The following is a 16033-nucleotide window of genomic DNA, read 5'->3' as shown; positions in this document are numbered from 1 at the left end:
CTTGAATGCTGCCATCCTATCCGATGATTATAACGTGTGAAATGCTACCCTAACCCCAAACCCTGAAGACAAATAAATCAAGAACTATGATGGGCAAGATTCGCTGCAAACAAAAGAAGAAAAAACAACATCATGAGAAGTAAAATAAGTGCACAGCCATGCAACACACAACGGAAGAGCACAAGCAGAGGGTATCGCTAGATAGAACAAACGTAATCCAATCGCAAATGGAACTGAAGACAAAGACAAAGGAAGATATCAAGGAGCGCCGTACCTCACTCGCAATGCAGCCATACATCGCCCTTTAATAACACAGAGTAGAGACAAACAAGTAGATGACGGTTTCTCCTTTAGGCCCTCCAGTGACCTCAGCAACCGTACTGCGCCAAAGCCCCCGAAAGTAAGTGCCAAAGGAAAAGCCCGGAAAAGGACACAATAGATGCAATGAAAGTTTGAAGAACGCCGCTCCGTTTATTTGCACATGTTATTGAGATTGACGAAGCCATAGATGAGGAGTCGCGTGGGAAAAGAAGCGGAAATAGAAAAGTGAAACTGGTGTCCTGGTAGCACGCCACAGCTGAAAACGCTCCTTGCTAGGCTTCAAGGATGTAATGATGAAGTGGACGCTGCAGAAACCGTTGGTGTCAGATCTGGAGAACTATCCTTATCTTCTGGGCTTGTTGCCAAGTCATTACCCTTCTCGCGCTCCGTAGACGACGTGCGCTTGAAGACGGTCTGGCCGATTTGTCGAAGAATACCCATCCGCTCAGCTCTCAATTCTTCTGCATCAAGCCGCTGAACAGATACCGGATCTTCTTTGGTGATCTTGCAGAATAAGGTCGAGAACAGATATTGGTCTCCGCCGCCATCATACAGGGGCAAGTAGCGATATCCTTGGGACAAGCTGCTAAGTTTCGCAGTGAACGTGGCAAGTTGGACACTGCTATTACTTCCTGCACTGCGCCCATCCTGAGAGCTCCAGATAGTCCAGCGAACGAATACCAAATCAGGATACTTAGTCTCCAACGACAACCTGAAGCGATCATTGAAGATTGGGCTATATCCATTGCTCTGCTCGATCTTCGTGCGCCGACGGTGCGGAAATCCGATGCCCGACATGCCATTACGGGCGGATGCGTTCATACCACCCTCGCCATAAACGAAGCTCTGGCCACGATCGTCTGCGCTAAACATTTCGATCTCCACGTAAGGGTTGATATTATCATCGGGTCCAATGCTGCGAGGGCGAGGAAGTTGTTGGGCAGAGATAACGTCCACTGAGAATCGAACAAGCTTCCACTCTGTAGTCTTCGTTTTCTCTTCGTCGGCTGGACTCAAGGCGCGAAGAGACTCGGGTTTTAGCACGTAACCCGTTCGATCGCTCCCAGCCGCAAACATAGCCTGGTTCATCTGCATGCCAATGTCGTATGTTTGCCAGTTCAAGGCCGCCATCTGAACGCCGCGTCGCCAAAATTTAAGGGGGTCGAAGTTCGAAGATCTCAAACGGAAGCCGGATGGATAGACCCGAGTCAGATATTTTCGGTTGTGCTTTTCGAAGAGAACCTTGTTTTCAGCATCACGGCAGATACCCTCAAATGATCTTTCGGCGAAGGAGTAAACATGATTATACCGTTGACTTTCAGCGGATGAGAAGCTGTGCCATTTGTACCCTCGGGTATAGACGCCTAGATCTGACAAGGGTCTGGTGATCTTACTCTTCTGGCGCCTTTTCTTTTCTTTCCTGATGGTCGCCAATGCGCCGTCACTTTCCTCCGTGGCACTGCTGATGCTGGTGGTTGTGAAAGAGCGTCTATCTTGGGTCAAAAATGAGCCAACGGTTTCCAGTCCAAGCGTCGGAGGGCTCGACAGAGGGGGCAGACTGGTGAGTGCTGGGCTTTCTGATGCCGTCGGGCGTATAAAGGGAGAACTTGCGCTGCGCTTACGGCCGTGGACGGCGAATGTGCCGACGGGCTCCTGTCGTACACCCTCTTGGAGCTCGTCACAAGTCTTTACCTTGACAAGAATGCGCCCCTTCAGCTCTTCAGGCGAGGGAAGGACAAAACTGTTTGTTAACAGTGGCTCCAGGACGAGCTGATCTTTGAACGTATCCTTCATGATTTTGACCATTGCCAGTTGCTGCTCCGGATTACAGTGTACTTCGAGAGACAGGATGAGAGGGAAATCGGTAGTAATGAATGCGTAGCGATTAATGACGGTAATACAGTCGGCAAACAGAACACTCGTGGTCATAGTTCTTCCATGGGACACAATTGGTCGGCCATCAGCCCCATCCCAACAGTCGATCTCTACACAACGGCAGCCTTTTTGCAAAGCACTTATGTATGCCTCTGTACTGGACGCTCCCGCGACCTGGCGGCCTAAAAGATACGTATTGTGGGAACTCGAGATAAAGTATTCGTTCAGGGGGCGGTCGAATCGCGACTGGGGAGCACGGGAGGCGTATAATCCGTTCCATGGAGACGCAAGGAAAGAGGAAAATGCATCAAGGTCCATTCGAGGGACTTGCTCCTCCTCAAACTCTGGGATGCTTGGGACCCGCGATTTAGACTTCCGTACACATTTGTCGAAAACTGAGACCCAATAACTTCGATCTGAGTCAACGTCCTCATTTTGGATGTTTCGGAGGAATGTCAAAAATTCATCAATGCTTAGGCCAGCTTTGGCATCCGTGGCGCTATCTTTGAAGATCTCCTTGACGTCTTTTCGCTCTTTCAAGCGAGCAACAAAATTCTGGAATTGTGAAAAGTTCAACTTGCCGTTAACATCAGAATCAGCTTTGGAGAATTGAGCGCGAAGCATGTTCTTAGAGCAATTGATATGTAAACTGCGACAAATGCTCTCCACGGCTCCAAAATCAAGACTCCCCTGCTCAGCCGACCTGGGCCCGTGAGGGAACAATCTCGACATCTCACGCTGCCAATGCGCCTTCAGGACTGCCTCACTCTGACCGGAACCAGCCAGGCCAGCCATGAGGCCTATCCTATATCGGGAGATATGTTCTAGAGTCGTAGTCCAAAGTTCCAGGATGTAATCATTGGGAGCAATAAGGTGCAGCGTTTTGACTGCACGACCTTTTGACCGCTCGTCATCGGCAATAACAATTGTGAACCAGCGACTTTCGGTGTCTTGTGGAACCTGGTGCTCCTCGCGGTAATTCCGTGCGTCCACGCCAACTCGAATTTCCTTGATATCGTCAATGTAGAAGCGCTTAGTCGGATTCGAGACGTCCCAGTAGACCTTGCCCGCATCTAGGTCGAGGAAGAAACGGACTTGCTTTCTTCGCTTTTTTGTTACTTTTGTCAAGACCGTCCCACGCTGAATCGCTGAGTCAATCTTCGGCGCAATTGTGCCGCTGTGGCGTGAGGCTGCCATGAAACTGTCATTTGGTAAGCTGGATGACTCTGATCCGCACCAAACACCAAGGGAATCAAGAGCATCATTGCTATCTTCTTCGTTACTAGATTCGAGTGCGTTGTCGCGGCCGTTCTGAGATCCGGTCTTGCTGTCACTGCGTCTCCGCATAGTCACGGGGCCAGAGCTGCGGTCGCGCTTTTCATTGTGGGAAGCAGATTGGCGTCTTCGTGTAAGCTTGTTTGCGGCACCACGGGAAATCCTGCGCATCAAGCCCGGACCTTTGGAATTCGAGATGACTGCGTCCCCCGATCCAGAGGCAGGAGCATTCCCCGGGACGGCCATCACGGACTCTCCGAGCTCGAACGTAGTAGGAGGGACAGCAGGGAAGGGAGGTATACGTCCTCGAAGACCGTCGGTAGCAATCTGTAAAGGCGTGCCTGAAGGGCTTGAAGCATTTGAAGGAAAATAGGCGGGGCGTAAAGAATTGGGAGTGGTAGTAAGGGAAGAAGCGTACGATGGTGCTGACGAAGGATTGGAGGCAGGAGGAATAGATGTGATGACATGATGTAGCTTTGGGGGGTTGGAGGATGATGTAGTGAGTTTTAAGCTAGAGCGGGCATCGCCATTGACGGTCGAAGCCGACGAGGTAGCAGCGTAGGCCATCGCGGGTACCTACAAGAACACACCACCCAGCTGCAGATCGTGAGACTGTCAACCTGTCGTGAACCGTGCCAATGCCTGAGTCACCTGGACTTCGCAAAGGACGAATGAGCAGTACAGCAGTAAGGAAGCGGTCGTGTTGGTTCAGAGATGGCGGCCTATGGTTGTAATGCAATACGAACCGAATTAGGGAACGTGTCTGGCTGAGAGATGCAAAAGCCACGTCCTTAGCGGGATATGTTATGATTTTGATATCTGCATCTTGGCCAGCCTTTAATGCAATGCGGAGAGCCCTTCCTGAGAGCGCTCGCGAGGAATGAAGGAGGGGGGGGGGGAGGAAAGGAACTCAGGTCCCTGATAACAATTGAGACGAACAGTGGCCTTGTGTAACAGTGGCTCCACGGGGCAACAATCGGTAACGCTACCGTCGTCTATCAGGCTGTTGATCGATGACTTGGCTCCCTGCTTATGGAACGGATTTTCGTCACGTTCCTTTAGAGCTTTCTGCCCCTTTCGGCGGTTTTCTTTTTTATTTTTAAACCTGTATTCTCAATGAAATCCTGCTTTTTACCCCTCTTGAATCGTCGATCCCTCCAATGCGCGGGGAAAGCTGTCCTTCTGCAAGAATAGAAAGGTGTGGAGACAGACCAATTGGCTGTGTCTGGCGACGGGGGTACCAGTGCCTCTTTTTTTCCCTTTCCTTTTTCTTTTTTTATTTTTCCCTGGTGTTGACAGGGAAGATAGATAGCGGCCCACAGATAAAAAAAATCTAATAGAAACGAATCATGCAAGACAAAAGTAGCCTGTGCCGCGCATGTGCTTGGTTGTCAGCAGAGCCCCTCCGCTTTGAGTAATTGTGCAAAGAAATTCAGTTTTCGCGTCAGTTGGCGTGGTTCTAAAAGTAATTTGGGAAGGTGCAGCACGGGAAATGTAGAATCGGCGACGAGGATCCGAGCTGCAATGCAGGATTGCCTGCCAGCACAGTGATGCAGGCGGTCCAAACAGGAAGAAGGAGGATGCTGGGGGAGCAATCAGAGATTGGACGGAGCTCAGTAGTCGCTAAGGTTGCGATGCCCTAGTGCGCTTCGAAGTCTCGCCGTTTCAGGTAATGCTGCACGGTTACGTGTAGGGTCGTAGAGGACCTGCAGCGACAGAAAAAAAAAAAGCCGCCAGGATGTAAGTAAGAAATGACGATCATGCGACGAATAGCGAGGAGACTGTGCCAGCAGCGTGCTCCAAGAAATTCGGGTAACTAAATTGCGGGAGGGAGGAAGGCGAAGAACTGCGGACGACGTAGGTACTGAAGAGATGTTAAAAAAAAAAAAAAAAAAAGGATTCGATAGTCCTCTTAAGGATTTTCCATTTAGATGAGTGGTGAAAGTTGAACCAACAGGGAGATTTGAGGAGAAAGAATTGTGGAAGGCTCGATTTGGAAGAAACCACTGGATGTTTCAATTGAAAGAAAGCTGGAGTGGGTACTGCTTACTGACGTACAGAGTACTGTATGTCGTGTGGTACGTATTGCAGTATGGTCACGGTCCACGGTACTCGTACAGACGCCGTAACGGGTAACTGGATCTGTACAGTACCTTAATGTGTATTTCCGCCTATTTTCTTTTCCCTCTTTTCTGTTTCCTTTTTTTTTTTTTTTTTTCCTTTCTTCTATTAATTTTGCTCCTGTTGTTTTATCCATTTTTTTTTTTTTTTTTTTTTTTTTTTTTTCCTCTTATTATTCTTCTCGGCCACGGGTCCACTGAGAAGTTGAAAACGAGAACGAACAACCGAAAGAGTCAGACAAGGGTTGAAAATTACACCGCTTAGACTTTCGGTACCAAACAACGTCTAACAATGTAATGATGATCTAACCAGACGAGATGGAATGGTGATGGTAGTGGCCGTCAGTGGTGATAGCAGCGGCGTTCAGGTATAGCCAGAGAAATTAAAATGAAATAAGAGGGGAAACGAATATCGTGCAGTCAAATATATCTGCTTCCGTTGATCTTCTGTACTCTCAAGAAAAAGTATAAAAATCAATGATCATGGTGGCAATGACGGACGGCCGGGAGGAGTTTACGATCTATATACTAAAATGATGAGGAGTAGGAAAGGGATGGTAAATTTGGTATGTAGTCTAATCAAACTGGGCCGTTTGTCGCTGGGCAGATGTTCTTGAAACTTCATTGCGGGTGAGCTGTGAACAACGCATAGCAACGGCGGCCCAAGAAAATATTGAAGCTAATCGTCATGGTTTGTGGCAGCTTGTCTACGGAGTATTCTCGCCTTTTTTGGCCAAAAAATAAAAAGAATATTATTTTTGCACATATTGTTCATTCTTTTTTTTTTTTTGTGTTTCCTTTTTGCCCTTGGAATACTAAACAAACCGAGACCCGGAAGTCTAGGATCGCCTTGATATTGAGATGAATTCGGGTCGGCTGACCTCAATATTTATCTTATTCCATGTACTTGCTTTTGACACTTCTGCCTAGGTACGCTTATCATGCAGTTCGTATGAATGGAAGTTATCCGGGTTATTAAACGTATATGACAAGTACCAAGGTATCAGGGCCCGCGGAAACGTGACCTGTAATCCTGGAGAGAGCATCATTTGGGTACCAGAGCGGACAATGAAATATCTTCCAATAAACAGACCCTGATCTGCTACACCATTGGACGATCATCCCTTGAAGGATAGCACTGTCAATCTTGCAGGTCGGCACACTCTCACTGGCTGTGGGCAGGCCGAGTTTCACCTGATTCTTAGGTATTATCTCGGGGTCTTTCGACAAAAATTCCTTAGGGAGGAAAGGGGGCAAAGTGGAAAGCCCTAGTAGGTTGAAAAGTGCCTGTGCGACTTACTCGATAGGCTGACCTTGTGGATACAGGTCATCCCATAGTTGTAACAAATTGCATTGCATGCCCTTCCTTTTCGAAAAAAGAATCCCCACAGAAGAACCCGTTCCCCATAGACATGATGGGGGCTGCGTGATACGGAGAACGGAGTAATCCACTGTCATTTCTTTCAATCTTCTTTACTACGCTAGAAAAAATTCGAAGCATGCCACACCAACGATCCACTGCCAACAATAAACGACTATTGATTGCCCACCGCATAGGATTTGATATCTGGTGTTACAGAATTTGAGAGCACCGATACTGCGGTCCTTCCAGGGAAGAATTATGTGGATCGCATACGATCATCATCGTCTATCGTCATCTCAATCCCCTTCATTCTTGCAAGCTTTAGAGTTTCAGGTCGCGGGTTGTTGAACTAAACCGCCTTATCCCTGTGGATAACTCTGCGTTGCTTCCCCGAAAGTGGTAAGTGAAGCTGCACGCCATCCCTCCGCACTTTAGGACATGTATAGTAGTAGGTCAACGGTTCAATATGAATAGTTCGGTCCAATAGTTCAATGACTCAAAATTCCGGCAATCGGGGTGCTTGTCACCTGATCTATGTCTTAGAATGAGCAGGAGACTGGGTTGTTGACATCCAACTATTGCCTTCTGGTCAAGGATGCATTCGCACTGCAGAAAATCAATGTGCGATGATGCTGTGAGGCATGGTACTACTAAGGGGGGCAAAGGGGAGGAGAAGGGCGGGTTTGCCGGAAACAGAGAAAAAAAAAAAAAACGGTTGAAGCCGCTCATCCCTAGTCGACAAGACAGTGGAGTATTAAGTGGTTCTTTTCGTCTATGTAAGGTTCGCAGATGCTGGGAGATACTAGTACGTGGGCGGAAGGGAAAGATAGATACAGTAATCCACTACTACCTAAAACATTACAAAACTATTTCTTGTTTTAAAATTGAGTCATCGCGATGTAGAACTACACTAGTCGAGTGGGAAAACATTCTATTACCACGTCGAACGCGGGGTGATTTTAACATACTACTGCTAGAAGACAGGTACAGAAATTGTACTCCGTACCACGCGTAAAAATACGATTACTAGCCTTAGTAATGGATTTCAATTGCCCTATGCATTGGTCTTTGAGGCTAGGGCAGTGGCAGTGGAATCACGGGCGGGGCGGTGCGTGAGAAGGGAGGAAAGAAAGAAAGATCATCACGACAATGGAGCGGTAAGAATGATGAAACGATGAATCTTAAACCGCTAGTCAGCAGATCCTTTGGGGGTTTCTCATAGGCAGCAACTTAGCCCCATACTGATCTTGGAGAACTAGTAATTAGTCAGGTATTTCCTCCCACAACCGGGTAATATTTTTCCTTTTCTTACAAACGAGAAATACAACCTACTGGTACGATCAATGTTTGTGGGTTATACCCTACTATTGAGGGCTTATTGTTAACTGTCTACTTAGGACATGTTGAGGCCATTACTAGCCACTATTATTAGTATCACAGTACATTCTCACCGTCTTGGAAGAGCGGTCAGTCCGCCTTTTGTTTTGTCCGTTGAGTGTAATTCACGATTCATAGCTTAGGCGATATTGAGAATTGATAAAGCATTGAACTCGTGGACCTGTTTTGCATGCTATCCAATCGGTCTTATTTGAACATATCTTTTTATTCTTCATTCTCTCCACTCCTCTACCCTATGAGATAAAGAACTTACGGAGTTGGCTTCTACTTGGTAATCATCCCATCTACCAATGCCTGTGTCGTTGGACACCAACGAAGTTGGCTAACAGGTCATACATTTCCCGTATTGCTCCCACAGACCACGCCTTGGCAGTAAACCAGAAACAGATAATAATGCGGTCAGCTTGAATGCATCGTGACTCCCAAAAGCGGGAGGCAACCATAGGACCCTCAAAACAGGTGCGAGAAAAAAAAATAAAATAAAAAAAGATGGTTCGTGGGGTGTGAACCCCGCACTACAGCTGAGCCATGTTGCTGAGTTGGCAATGCTTATCTTCCTTGTTCTGCTTGTCATTTTGAGTATCCAGCTCACCACTGGTCATTGATGAGGCATAATGGTCATCAGAAAGTGGGATGATGGAGATTCGCTTTAGGCAGACCAAAATTGCGCATTTCCCCTCCCCGGAATCCTATGTCAGCCAGTTCTTAGAGCAATTTCGATGCACACATACTTCTGTTTGTTTTTTAAATTTACTTAACAGGGATAACATGATCATTAGTATTATTGGGTGATATACAGTTAACAATGAGCAAAAAAGCGACTAAATATAGATAAAGCAATGTCTCTTTGTTCTTCTTCGTCGATATCATCCCTACCAAGATCTTTGAAGAAATGATGTTGTCGGCTATCGGGCATTATCGGCACAGCGTCCAACCAAATCATTTATTCATCGAAGGTTCTTTCATCCTTCCATGGAGCAGGCAAGGTCTGATTAGATTAACTAGTATGCCTCCCAACCTTAATGTCTCAAAAAATTGGGCTTCCATTAGCCTTTTCCAGACAAGGCTGATTCCTCCTCCAATGGCAGGCTATTTTTGGGATGCGAATGACCTGATGCATAAGTAGGTATTACAATGATATTTCCTTGTTTCTTCTTATCCTAAATCCCCTACTGCTTTTGCTGGAATAATAAAGACTCTACTAGGGTGCTCATGGCACGTGGGCATACGTATGAAAGCAAAGTAAGCAAATACATTCATCATCTCCTCTGTCATAAGATCGATACCCGATAAAAACCCCGACCGATGGATCAAAACTGATATCGCGGCTGTGGCGGGAATCTGTATCAGGGGGTAATGTACATAATACTGGAATCCTTTTATTTAGGGTCTCACCTACGAGTGAATACACTGCCATGACGCAAGGAGTTGTAGCAGATCAGTTTATATTCCCTAAGATCAACGCGCGGCTGTACATATGTACATTTATAGATAAATCTCCGTAGGAAGCGGGCGATAAGAGGCCTAAACCTCTTGCTAGTGTGATGTTTCAATGTCTTGGCTACCCGATGGTACTTGTTAGTAGGGTCACCTTTCCAGGGCTTTTACTGCATGTGCTGTACATAGATACCTCATAGGGAGAGAAACAATTCGTTGTAGGCCTACCCCTCCCCCCATACAATCTATAACATCGGCGATGATCAGAGGGGAAATAAAGCGGAGAACAACGCTCATGGTTTTAGGTTGTCACCGTCTCGCGTGCTCTAAGACTTGTGATTGCTCCTTGCGTTCTTTTATTAATATTTATTTATCTTTACCCTTAGGGAAGTATTAGTGTCCGAGGTCTGTGTGTATATGGTATATTGTCATGTCATCAGTTCAGTCAATTTTGGAACGTTGATTCTGAGTAGGTAACCGGCGCTGATAATCATGGTGATCAAAAGAGGGGGAGGGGGGGAGGATAATTCTCCGTACTGCTAATCTAACCTCCGCCTCCCACGAGCACCACTCAACCGTGCTCTGACGTGCCACGAAAGTCCATCAAGAAAGGGATATCATTCGATGGGCTTCGGTTTCTGAGCCCGTGACCAGTAGTGCAACATTTCATTCGCACCGGGAACACCGGCTACCAGGATGGTCATGTTTGCTACTCTTACCAGCTCAGTCAAGGCTAAAACCTAAGGTACCGAGACTCCGGGAAATTTTTAGGATCCTGAGGGTTTGACTGCCTGAGACCGTAGTATCAACGTAGCATTGGTCTCATTAATAATTGATGGCATTAAGGCTCAACATTTCATGCCTCTTGACTTTCTATGTATGCACATACAATACATAAATACATACATACATATCTCATTTCATCACTGTGGATCGCTGGCTGAGCACATATTACTGAGACTGTTACCTATCTAGTCTGTCTACTGCATTAGTATAGTGCTCAATTTCGGCATCTTACCGGGGCTGAGTCACTCAGACCGTTGGGTTCCTTTTATGATCCAATGATTTACACTCATTGGTGGTGACCACCCCTGAGCGATAATGTGGTTGAACCTGGAAAGCCCTTAGGCACTACTAACTACTAGTACTAGGGGACCAACCCTGCTGGGCAGGGAATCCAACCGACAATGGTCATTGGCCCATTCCATCGGCCTCGTGGAGAGGTTTTTTAACGGTGGCCCACTTGGCCACTTGACAGCTTCCAATCCCCTTCCATCGCGGGTTTCCCACTGAGGATCTTGCATCCGAGGACTCCTGGCTACGATCACGAACAAAGCGTGTGATGAACGCATTAAACGGGCAAAACCCTTGGCTTTATTCTCTAATCCTTGAGCTCTCCTATCATTTGTTCCCTATCACACTAGGCAGAAATATAGTCTATCAGGTATTTTGTAATGTTTCCAATGCTTCCCTTATGCCTTTGTTATTTTTTATTTTAATTGTTGTATGTACTTCAGTCGGGCTCCATTCTTAACCCTCTATGTTTTGTTAAATCGTGAAGAAGAGAATTTATATTATTTTTTATTTTATCTCATCTACCCTTTCCCCATTTACAAAAACGAAAAGAAAAAAAGAAAAAAAAAATCATACCTTCAATTGGACGCACCATGACAACTTCTAGTATACGTATGGAAGACCCGAGTGGGATTGCTCGATCGCCTCGTAATCGGTGATTTGCTCCCTCGAGTAAGACCAAATTTCGTACTTGAATGTTTATGTTGATCAATTAAGTGACGAACGGACGTTATGACATCATAAACCAGGTAGCACACAAGTGCTTCCCCACCATCCGAAGCGGAAGAAGGACCCAAAGGGAGTTCATTTGAAAGAGAAACTGAGGGGAAGGTCAAAAAAAAAAAAAAAAAAAAAAAAAAAGAAAAAAAAAAAAAAAAAAAAAAAAAAAGAAAGAACGAAAGAAAAGGAGAGATATTGTATCCCAGCATAGTGGTTACCATCTTACCACATCAACTGCATTAGCGTGGTAATCGTTATCGTAAGCTGTCATGTCATTACACTACGTGGTTAATTACCATACATACATCCGTACAAAACAACGAACATTCTGGTTTTATGGGGCGTTGTAGCTCAGCGCACAACAAGCCTATCATAAGTAAAACAACCCAGAGATAATTTGATAGTTTGATTAGAATTATTGCTTGGCCATCTGCCTTGCGTATTGTAAAAGTTCGGGATTAGAACAACTGGGAAACATAAAGATTGTCTCTGAACACCAATGGTAGTGTATTTTAACTTCAGGCGACGGGTTGTCGCGACTCGGATCTTCAGGAGACCACTTGACGAAAACAGAAATTTTCCTCGTTGCTAAAGAACTTTGATTAATGGTCTACTACATCATCACTTAAAAGGTGACTCAGGTACCGGTCGTGTCCAAAGCCACAGCGCAAGGAGGGAAAAAGACGAAAAGGAAAAGAATTTTGAAACGAATAATTACAAGGCAAAATGAGTCGTTCCCAACTGGATGGAACGTTGCGCCTCCTGAGCCGGGGTCCTCGTTAGAAAACTGTAATCTTCTATCCATTAAGCCAATGAGCCTACGATTACAAATTACCATTTGCGCTAGGAATTACTCAATCATGTTACACAGCTATCGCTCCCCAACAGAGGGTAATCAAAGTTTTCTTTCAATGAAGTGCAAGGCGTTTCTGTGTTCATAGGTAGGAAGGTACGGAGTATATGGAAACTAAAAACGGATTGTGTAACATCGAGTAATATTGTAATTTGGGGGCACCACCAGGAAATCAATAGCCCATGCAATCAAACAAACACTATCTCTGCCTGAGGCTCAGTTCAGCTGAATGCACATCAATCCTTCGATGCGTCTTCGATACTTCTCAGTCTTTTCCCAGCCCCAGTCATTCATGCTGCCAGGGTTCGCGTTCAGGCTATCAAATCCCCTGTGGTTGTTCCCAGCAATACAGCACATAGTCCAGTCGGGTTCACAAGTGCCGGACTTCTCAGCCAGCCAGACAACGTGCTCGTGGCTTGCTGATAATCCATAACTCGCTCCTATTATGAGACGGCTTGCATGAGCAACGCCTTTGTTCGCATCTTACCTGCGTATGGAGCCTCGTGATCATTGATACCTAATGTTGCCTCATCTCCTTTTTAACTTTGGTCGCTCTTCGCTTTCTAATCTGTCTCAACCCCCCTCCTTTATGGCTGTATACAGGCGGGTTGGCTGTTTGCCACGGAATGCGAGGTCAGAGCTCACCCTCATGAAACCCACCTCTGGCGAATCTAGTGCCGCTCCAGGACTCCATTCTTGCTTACAGATACCGTTATTGGCCGCCATAAGCATCCGTATACTTGCTGGGGCAGTTCTCGGACGACTACACGGCTGCCATCTGACGTGTGTGCCTACTGCTGGGTGATATAAAAATCAGCTTGAGATGCGAAGCCACCAGTGGATATCTGCCGAGGCTTGGACAAGCCGCAATCGCGAAAACAGCCGTTACTGATATCGCGCGATTGATACAGAGTACCATCACTAGGGCAGGCCCACTGCGGTGGCAATGGTAGGGGTTGTTGCTGCGGAACTATCAGCCGCAGGAGTTTTAATTCGGGGTTTGCTCCGATCTCACTTGATGCTGTATCCGTCCCTTGCCGACCTTTCGTCCATCTTTTTTTATCCTTTCCTTTTGCCTTAGGGATTTTTTTTTACGCGGGTTTGTGCCATTTTCTCTTTGACCCTTTCAAGCCTCTCTGAGCCGCCGAAGCTTTTACCGCCATTGGCCGGTTCACCATAGATAATCTTTCACAGTTAAACGGTGTAGTCTCATGTCACTTGAAGCTTTAAAGCATGGTATATACACATGAGTATCAAGTGGTTTTTTTCCTTTCTTTTCTTTCAGTCTGCATAATGCTTGTTCTTGTGCTTCCCATCATCCCTCGTCTTTTTTCTTTCATTTGAGTGGACTTCTGCATTCGCTCCTTTTGCCTTTCACTTTACTCTCGGTCCGAACCGATAGCAGTGCGCCACTGCCGTACAAATTATGCACCAATTTGGCGCGCACAACTATGGAAGACCAGGGGCAGGAATAAGATTATGCCCTTGTGTTGTGCTTCGTGAATTCACTCACAGTATCTTCTACGGCCGGCGTCAATACCATTACACATGAATGATACGGAGTATTTCAGACGATTATTGGTTTTACCAAACTTGGCCATATCGGCAACGGGTCACTAAGTCGAGGTATCGCCAATGAGCGTGTTCAAGGCGGACTTTGTCTGTTTCCACTGTGACTCAGTCCCGGTTTTCTAACTAAAAATAGGACGATTTTTTTCTCCATGGAAACGCCCGTCGGCCAATTATCAACATGGTACGGAGCATGTTTTTCTTTTCTAGAATTCTTCGACGACTAGCGCGCACAACGCACACAAACGCGGGAAACTGGACACTAACTGCGACAAGCGGTGGTGCACGCCGCACAGAGACAAGGCTCTGGATGTCTCAGTGCCGGGGTCCCGGACAATCCCAGTCGTATGTCATCGGTTTTTATGACTAGGATCGGGGCGAGAGGCCCCCACGGAGGCTGTGGGACAACACGCAGGATGATGCATGTGCAGTACCCAATGGGGATAACACTAGTAGGGCCATATCCAGCCATGATATTATCAGATTGGAATCTTGTCTGTGCTACGGTGCTGCGCCGCGTCCTTTTTGGGGAGGAGGCAGCACATAACGTTCCATTGCTTTTCTGGCGCATTGGCAGGCAACGTACGGCCGCCTCACGGATGATTGCATACGGCTAACGTCACAGAGGAAGCCGCTCTTAAAACGTGTACTGGTCATACACAGTTGCTTTAAACAAAGGAACTAATTCCTTGCGATTACCTTGGTGGGGAGAGGCAGCCAACGATGTTAGTCGATGTATGATGAGGCTTAGGACCCCCAACACGGCACGATGGGAATTATCCCTGATTGCTACAGAATAATCGTCAGACAATGAATGGCTTCCCCGGCTACCAGACTTCCGGAACTGGTCTTCTAGTTTTTTTTTTTTTTTTTTTTTTTTTTTTCTTCTCTTTTCTTTTCTTTTTTTTTTTTTTTTTTTTTTTTTCTCCCGTCTTGCCTTGTTCTATGACCCTCCCATTATTTGCCTTACAGCCCTTGGCTGCCGCTTTTCTCCACTTTTCATTAGATCCGAACTTTGGATCGCAAGGCACCAATTTACACGAGACTGACTAACAGGATGCAACGTATGCTTCATATCAGTTCGTGTAAGTACTGCGATTGAATCGATATTGCGAATGGGGTTCTCGCGGATCTGCCAAAGACATCACACGGTATCTTGATATGAGTGTTAATCTCGACATATCCACAAGCCGAGGAGAAGAGGGGCCTTACGGCAATAGCCATCCTGATCAAGGTACAATCAATATGAATTAATTGACTCAATAATAAAACATACCCTCGCGAGCAATTCTCGCGAACCAAGAGCACACCAGATGGCAACGGGTATACATGCGAGTTTCACGGCCAGATTGACAAACTCTAGCACTATAGCACAAAAGCGAGGGATAATAGCAGAACTCGCCCAAAACGGTAGGCTACGTACAGACAAAACCGACCAGACCAGAATAAGATAACACACGATCCACGTTTCATCTCCCCGAATCTTGGGAACACTCGGCCGTCAGACCCACACCAGATTGGATGGATACCAGTAACATCCACCTTACGAACCCTAACTAGCCGACGGGATATGCGGTTTTGACTGAAACGTCCTACTGAACCTAACAACTCCAACACAGCCTTTTACTCTTATGTTAACGAGCTGTCAAGTCCCATAACTACTTGCCCGATGGGGACATTACATACCTGATCGTCCATATCAAACACGCTTACTTCCCGTGTGGTTGGGCTGCAAGCCGTATCCGGACCCGTAGGATGGCATGTCAGACGGGACGACGAAGCTGCAGACAGGGACTAGGATTCATGTAACTACGAACGAGGGCTTGTATTGCCCCAGTGGTTACTTTGCGGCTCTTTCCCTCTCGCGATTCAGTTCCTCTAGAGTCATGTTTCTTAGGATTGCGACACGGGACTAGTCGTTAGACTTTGGTATCAGAAGATGAAACAGGGAGTAACTTTTTCTTCTTGTTCTTTTTTTGTATCTCCTTTTAAAATCACTTCCGCTAGGATAATTTGAAGTAAAATTGG

General features: G+C 46.3%; 2 protein-coding genes across 2 annotated transcripts; both read right to left on the bottom strand.

The window, feature by feature from the left end:
* Window positions 1-449: 449 nt before the first annotated feature.
* BDV38DRAFT_64954 (putative 1-phosphatidylinositol-4,5-bisphosphate phosphodiesterase Plc1) lies at window positions 450-4561 on the bottom strand. Its single transcript, XM_032063696.1, has one exon. The coding sequence runs from the start codon at window positions 4036-4038 to the stop codon at window positions 601-603; it is 3438 nt and encodes a 1145-aa protein (XP_031919350.1). The 5' UTR covers window positions 4039-4561; the 3' UTR covers window positions 450-600.
* Window positions 4562-8555: 3994 nt separating this feature from the next.
* BDV38DRAFT_233267 (uncharacterized protein) lies at window positions 8556-9104 on the bottom strand. The gene has a single exon (XM_032053116.1). It carries the CDS (start codon window positions 8924-8926, stop codon window positions 8675-8677), a length of 252 nt encoding a protein of 83 aa, XP_031919349.1. The 5' UTR covers window positions 8927-9104; the 3' UTR covers window positions 8556-8674.
* Between the last annotated feature and the right edge of the window lie 6929 nt (window positions 9105-16033).

The sequence above is a fragment of the Aspergillus pseudotamarii genome (genome assembly GCF_009193445.1).
Source record: "Aspergillus pseudotamarii strain CBS 117625 unplaced genomic scaffold BDV38scaffold_2, whole genome shotgun sequence".
In the NCBI taxonomy this organism is placed as follows: Eukaryota; Fungi; Ascomycota; class Eurotiomycetes; order Eurotiales; family Aspergillaceae; genus Aspergillus; species Aspergillus pseudotamarii.
This window is presented reverse-complemented; position numbering and strand designations above follow the sequence as displayed.

Bases quoted from the DNA above. Each gene is read 5' to 3' on its own strand.
- BDV38DRAFT_233267 (XM_032053116.1), bottom strand. From the start codon at position 8,926: ATGACAAGCAGAACAAGGAAGATAAGCATTGCCAACTCAGCAACATGG.
- BDV38DRAFT_64954 (XM_032063696.1), bottom strand. From the start codon at position 4,038: ATGGCCTACGCTGCTACCTCGTCGGCTTCGACCGTCAATGGCGATGCC.